This window comes from Lycium barbarum, chromosome 9 (genome assembly GCF_019175385.1).
Source record: "Lycium barbarum isolate Lr01 chromosome 9, ASM1917538v2, whole genome shotgun sequence".
In the NCBI taxonomy this organism is placed as follows: Eukaryota; Viridiplantae; Streptophyta; class Magnoliopsida; order Solanales; family Solanaceae; genus Lycium; species Lycium barbarum.
The window spans coordinates 125,735,808-125,742,608 of NC_083345.1; the positions used below are offsets into that span (position 1 = coordinate 125,735,808).

A 6,801-nucleotide genomic window follows, 5' to 3' on the forward strand; every position below is an offset into this window, starting at 1 on the left:
ATTATTCTTACTAAGGGATTCAAAATATGAAAAAGTGAACACACGAAGAAGTCAAAGGGTTCAACATCTATTGTATATATACATAAATAATAATTTTAACTAAACAGTGTAGTTTTCCACCGAAAGGGGTTCGGATGAATTCCTTGGCCACTCCTCCCTCCGCTCCTGCCACCATCTATGTATTCAAACACACTTTGACATTTCTGTCTGAAGTTGAGGCAAAAACACATAGTATTACTGAAATTCAGCCATTTTTGCTTGATTTCAATCATTTTGGGATAGTTTAGATAGTTTTGCCTGAAATTCATGCATATATGTTTGGAGTTCAACTATTTTATATGAACTACAACTATATCAAACTTCAGACACCGAATCTGAAATTATTCCAAAATCGACAGACGTGTAAAAAGTTTAAAAATTAAATACAGATTGTAATAACTATATTTATTACGTATATATTTAAATTGGATACCCGTGAAATTTTTTACCCACACATAAGGTAGATAGTGTTATATACATAGAATAATTGCAAGTAGTAGCCCAAGTTCCAACTCATTAGATTCCAGTTTTCTTTTCTCAATAGAATCACCCTCTACCAATTGCCATTAAACATATTTCTCTCTCTCTTTCCACATCCTATATAGTTGAAGAAGAAAAAGAAGTAAAAAGTCTGTAGAAAAATTTGATCAAACATGTCGGAACCAGCTCCTAAGTCAAAGGAGTCGATGATGATGGATCTTGATCTTGATATCGATGCTTCATGGTCGTTTGATCAGATTTTTGCTGCAGTTTCGTCTAATCCAACGTCTCCTTTCTTGCCTTGTTCTCCTCTTTGGGCTTTTTCTGATGATAATGATGAAAAAAACGCCGTTATCATCAGTCATCCAAGATTTGTCGCTTGTATGTAAGCCTTTGGTTTTGTTTTAAGCTGTGTTTTTTTTTGAGAATATGTTTGAACTATCACTGCGAGTTTCACGTCCCAGCTATCTGTTCCTTTTTTCTAGCTTAACTATCACCACCTAAGTTACTCGAACTCTCCTAAAATATCATCGGGTGCGTGTCCGATACTTCAAAAGTAGTATATTTTTAGAGAATCCGACAAGGGTGCGGCAACACTTTTGAAGAGTCCGAGTAACTCACCATCATCTAGTGGCAAATCATTATTTTTACTAAGGGATTCAAAATATGAAAAAGTGAACACACGAAGAAGTCAAAGGGGTTCAACATGTATTGTATATACATAAATAATAATTTTAACTAAACAGTGTAGTTTTCCACCGAAAGGGGTTCGGATGAATCCCTTGTCCACTCCTCCCTCCGCTCCTGCCACCATCTATGTATTCAAACACACTTTAACTCGCAAAAAAATGATAGTTCAGATGTGTTTTTGAACGTTACATCTGGAAACACTTTGAGTAAAGTTGGTTGACTTTTTATTCTGCTACAAATTTGGTGACTTATTAGGCTTACAAATTTAGGTGTCATTTGTTTCGGTGCTTACAAAACTGCTACTCCCTCCGTTTCAATTTATGCGAACCCATTTGACTGGGCATGATATTTAAGAAAGAGTGAAGTGGTTCAAAATAAGTCTTAAATATTTGTGTGGTTGTAAATCATTTCATAAAGTAAATTTGTTTCCAAATTAGGAAAGAGATGATTTATTTTGACACAGACTAATAAGGAAATAGGTTCACATAAATTGAAGCAGAGAGAGTATTTGCTGTATTTGCTATATTTGCATAAAGTGCTTGTCTTGTTGCTGTTTTTTGGCAGAAAAAGATATACTTAGTACAGTAAAAATTCTTCTTGTAGAAATAGTACATCACACTTTATTTTGTTTTGTTTTTTTTTTTTTTTGGCAAAAAACCATGTAAATTTGGTGACTTTTTAGGCTTAAATTTAGGCGTCATTTGTTTCAGTTTTTACAAAAACTGAATTTTGCTAAATAATGCATAACGTGTTTCACCGGGCTACCCTTTAATGCATAAGGTGTTTGCAACAAAACATGCATTAAGCTGTTTTTGAGAATTTTGAAAAACTTTGAGTAAAATTATTCTACTTTTTGATCTTGCAGCAAATTTGGTGATTTTCTAGACGTACAAAAACTTAGGTGGCATTTGTTTCATTCTTTGTGTAAAAAATGAAATTTGCTAAATTTGCATAAAGTGTTTGTCTGGATGCTGTTTTTTAGCCAAAAAACAGGTACTTCGTACAAACTCTTCCTGGAAAAACAGTATCACACTTAATTTCGATACTGTTTCTTTTTGCAAAATAACATGTACTTAGTAAAAACTCTTGTTGGGAAAACAGTATCAAACAAATACTTCTGCTAGCAACTTTAAAAAAAGTACCAAATCTTTGGCTATTGCAGAAACAGAAACAAAGGAAAGCTGAAATATTGCGGAATTGGATACCATATTTGCACAATCTTAATTGAATCTAATGAAATTTAGTTTAGAGAATATTATGTTTTTCCTTTTTATTTTTGGATTCCTTTTTAGCCGAAATATTGCCCTTTTTAACTTATTCCCACCCTTTTATTCACATCAAGTTTAGTGAATTTGATTCTAGGAGAGCAATCGTTACACACTGAGATGAGTTAGATTTTTTTCCTTTTCATTTCTTCTTTCCTAAGTGATAAAGGTTTAAGTAATAAGAAAGATACGTTTGTTTGTTGGTTTAGTGCAAACAACCGGTGCATATATATTAGGAGCAGGAAAGTTTCTCACATGTGTGCCTGGCTCTATTAGCAATCAGATGAAGAGAAAGAACATGCTGGACATCAGAGTACAGAATGTAAAAGTACTTCTTCTAAAGAAATCTCTTGCTTACTGATGAAACAAAATATGTAGACATATATCTTGTCTCTGTAGATAAGAACACAGTAGAAATATGGTGATTTAGTGCAACTGTGAACCAAGTCGCCTTTTTCTTGATGAGTTCAGTATTATAAGCATAAAGATTACTTCACATAGTACTTACCAATAAAGAGAAAAAAATTACTTCACATAACAAAACATTAAAGCAAATTAGATTGTTCATATACAACAGTTGAACTTTATTCCATCTTAAACTTTATAATTGACCAGTTGCAGTCTCTTTATAACAAGATTCTCGAGGAGTAGCTTTACTTTGTGATGTATGAACTTATACTCGGTTTGTCCCTGTGAAAAAGGGATAAACGAATTGAATGTGCTTCATTTTCTGGTTACACACAATAAAAGAATCATCTAATTTTCCTTCCATTTTTGGAGCAGACACTGGTGATCCCGAGGCTACAACTGAAACTGTCTCTGTCAATGCTGATAAAGGACGACTTCCTCAACCAGTTTCGGGACGAACACCTGGAGATTATCCAGATGGGTCTTGTGTAATCAAGGAGAGGATGACACAAGCGCTTCGATACTTAAAGGAATCCACAGGAGAGCGAGTTTTAGCTCAGGTCTGGGCACCTGTAAAAGACGCTGGTCGGTCTGTACTCACAACTTCAGGGCAACCCTTTGTTCTTGACCCAGAGTGTAATGGGCTTCATCAGTATCGAACGGTTTCTCTGATGTATATGTTTGCTGCGGATGGAGAGACTGATGGAGTACTTGGACTTCCGGGCCGTGTCTTCCACCTTAAGTTGCCTGAATGGACACCAAACGTGCAATATTACTCCAGTAAAGAGTTCCCTCGGCTTGATCATGCTCTGCATTACAATGTTCGAGGAACTTTAGCGCTGCCTGTATTTGAACCATCTGGACAATCTTGTGTTGGTGTACTGGAGCTCATAATGACCTCCCAAAAGATCAACTATGCTGCTGAGGTGGATAAAGTATGCAAAGCACTGGAGGTTGGTTCATTTAACCTTTTATAAATTCTAATTCACATCTCTCATGTTAGATGTCTAATCTTTCGATAATATTGGATATTGTGTTTCTGCATCAACTATATGAGAAAGTGTTAGAACTAGCCATTTATAGCACATGTGTTATACCGTTGGCTGAGATTTTGTTCCTTGAAAATAACTGCACAAATTCAATCGGGCATTCAATGGGTAATGTTTGATAATGTTGTTGGCTTACCAAGGTGCATTTGGACATGTATTGTGCCGAGTGAATCCAATTATTGTGGTTACTTATGTATGGTATTAAAAGCTTTTTAGTAGATAGGCACGTCTTTCATCTAAACCAAAAGCATCCATCATCCTTTCCTACTTTTCTTTTTTCCAGATGAGGTCTCTTTGGTTAATCTATTTCTACTTTCTGCAGGCTGTAAATTTGAAAAGTTCAGAGATATTGGACCACCCAAACACTCAGGTAAGGTACAGTTGTGTAAAACTTTCTTGTTTAAGTGGTGGTTGTTTCATCATTTGTCTGAACAGGTCTATGTGATGGGGTATGTGAACCAGATTTGCAATGAAGGCCGACAAAATGCATTGGTTGACATTTTGGAGATACTAACTGCTGTATGTGAAGCATACAAACTGCCTCTGGCTCAGACATGGGTCCCATGCAGGCATCGTAGTGTTCTGGCTGATGGTGGTGGATTGAAAAAGAGCTGCAGTAGTTTTGATGGAAGCTGCATGGGACAGATCTGTATGTCCACAACAGACGTTGCATTTTATGTGGTTGATGCACACATGTGGGGTTTCCGTGATGCCTGCGCGGAGCATCATTTACAAAGGGGACAAGGGGTTGCTGGAAGAGCATACGCTTCACAAAAGTCATGCTATTGTGAAGATATCACACAATTCTGCAAAACTGAGTACCCCTTGGTACATTATGCACGCTTGTTTGGGTTGACCAGTTGTTTTGCCATCTGCTTACGGAGCAGTCACACTGGCAATGATGATTATATTCTGGAATTTTTTCTTCCACCGAATTCTGGGGATTACAGTAACCAGCAGGCTTTGCTTAACTCACTCTTATTGACAATGAAGCAGCACTGCAGGAGTCTCAGCATTGCTTCCGGAGGGGAACTTGACTATGACTGGAGCTCAGTTGCGATTATTAAGGCTTCTATGGAAGAGAAAATTGACGCAAAGCCTGAATCTGTACCAATATCCAAATCTCTTCCTCACCCGAACAGTTTACCAAATGGATGGATGCATCCTGATCTATTGAGGGAGCAGCAGTTGGCAGTGGGAACCGATGTTGCAAAAGGTGCAGGTGAAGCCCATAACATGCATGTATCTAACTCTGACAATAAAGCGACTGGAAAGAAATCAGAGAGAAAACGTGGAAAAGCTGAGAAAACAATAAGTTTAGAGGTTTTGCAACAGTATTTTGCTGGAAGTCTTAAGGATGCTGCAAAGAGTCTTGGTGGTATGTTCTCAGTTGAAATCCTTTGTTTTGGCCAAATTGCTCAATAGACATGTTTCTTTTTTTAGCTTTTCTCATTTTAATGTTATTGGAATTACAGTTTGCCCTACCACAATGAAACGCATATGTAGGCAGCATGGGATCTCTAGATGGCCATCTCGCAAGATAAATAAGGTTAACCGTTCCCTTTCAAAGCTAAAGTGTGTAATTGAATCCGTTCAAGGAGCTGAAGGCGCATTTACTTTGACTTCACTGGCACCAAATTCACTTCCTGCTGCTGTTAGTTCTATTTCTTGGCCTGCTGGTGCAAATGGTTCCAATCTACCAAGTTCACCATCGTCTAAACCTTCCGTATTTCCTGAGAAGAATGATTCCTCCAACCATGGAACGCCAGAAAGTCGTGAAGAAGCTGAACCCTCAAATCAATCGCCTACGTCCCATGGTTCATGCCAAGGCAGTCCTTCCACTGGAAATGAATTGTCCCCTCAGAATGAGCTGGTTCATTCACCACCTCGTGAGTCGTGCATGAAAGTGGGGCCCTCTCTGGAAGCAGCTCGTCAGACAACCACAGAAATCAACTTATCTTCTACATTCCTAGTCGAGGATGCAGGAAGCTCTCACGATCTGAAAAATCTTTGTCCACCTGGAGACGGTCTGGTTGATGAACGGATCCTATTTTCTGATGCGATTGCCAAGGACCCTGTTTATGTTCCCGCTGACATTATGCAACAGTATTCTGCCTGGCCTGAGGTGATATCCATTACAATAAAAGCAACATATAAGGAAGATATCATAAGATTTCGGCTTTGTTTAGATTCTGGTATCGTTAAGTTAAAGGAAGAAGTAGCAAAGAGGCTTAAGTTAGAGCTGGGCACTTTCGATATCAAGTATCTAGACGATGATCTTGAGTTAGTTTCAATTTCTTGTGATGCAGATTTGCAGGAATGTGTCGAAATCTCAAGATCATCGGGCAGCAGTATTGTGAGATTGGTAGTTCATGATATTATGTCCAACCTAGGGAGCTCCTGTGAGAGTTCAGGTAAAGGATAATGAATTAGGTTGTAAATACATAATACTAGTCAAGTTATTCTTGTAATACTAGGATCTTGTCCACTGTATGTGTAGATTTTGATTGACAGGTTCTCTGTAATTGTAACAAAATTTTCAATTGTATCAAGCCTCTGAGGAAATTAATTGTGGTTTTCTTGTTTCTTTTGCTTCGATTCTTAAAATTTCCTCCTCTTTAACTGTGGTTTCCGGACCAACTTACGTGCATCTCGGCTAAATTTTACGTAATACCTGCTACCTCTCACCAACACATCAAATTCATCTCTTTGGTTAGTATGTACCGATAAAATTGTCGATGAGCACAAATTGGTCTGGATGCCATTTTTATGACAAAAAGAAAATACAGAAATCCATCACATGACCTAAGTTTTCACCTAAAACCGAATACATCAGGTGATCCAATATTAAACTACAATCATTTAACTTG

The 6,801-nt window shown here is 37.5% G+C and overlaps 1 protein-coding gene across 4 annotated transcripts; it reads left to right on the forward strand.

Annotated features, from left to right (window-relative positions):
- Positions 1–549: 549 nt before the first annotated feature.
- Positions 550–6,518, forward strand: LOC132609943 (protein NLP7-like). 4 transcript variants are annotated; one of them, XM_060324168.1, is made up of 6 exons: positions 565–900; positions 3,258–3,835; positions 4,254–4,301; positions 4,367–5,309; positions 5,407–6,056; positions 6,241–6,518. In XM_060324168.1, exons 1-6 carry the CDS (start codon positions 693–695, stop codon positions 6,289–6,291), a joined length of 2,478 nt encoding a protein of 825 aa, XP_060180151.1. In that variant the 5' UTR covers positions 565–692; the 3' UTR covers positions 6,292–6,518. The 4 variants fall into 4 exon arrangements, with proteins under 4 accessions (XP_060180149.1, XP_060180148.1, XP_060180151.1 ...); XM_060324166.1 differs by having other exon boundaries at positions 550–900; positions 4,394–5,309; positions 5,407–6,518; XM_060324165.1 differs by having other exon boundaries at positions 555–900; positions 5,407–6,518.
- The last annotated feature ends 283 nt before the right edge of the window (positions 6,519–6,801 follow it).

Bases quoted from the DNA above. Each gene is read 5' to 3' on its own strand.
- LOC132609943 (XM_060324165.1), top strand. From the start codon at position 693: ATGTCGGAACCAGCTCCTAAGTCAAAGGAGTCGATGATGATGGATCTT. The intron at 901-3,257 runs GTATGTAAGCCT...TTTTTGGAGCAG, and splicing joins TCATCCAAGATTTGTCGCTT to ACACTGGTGATCCCGAGGCT. The intron at 4,302-4,366 runs GTAAGGTACAGT...TTGTCTGAACAG, and splicing joins TGGACCACCCAAACACTCAG to GTCTATGTGATGGGGTATGT.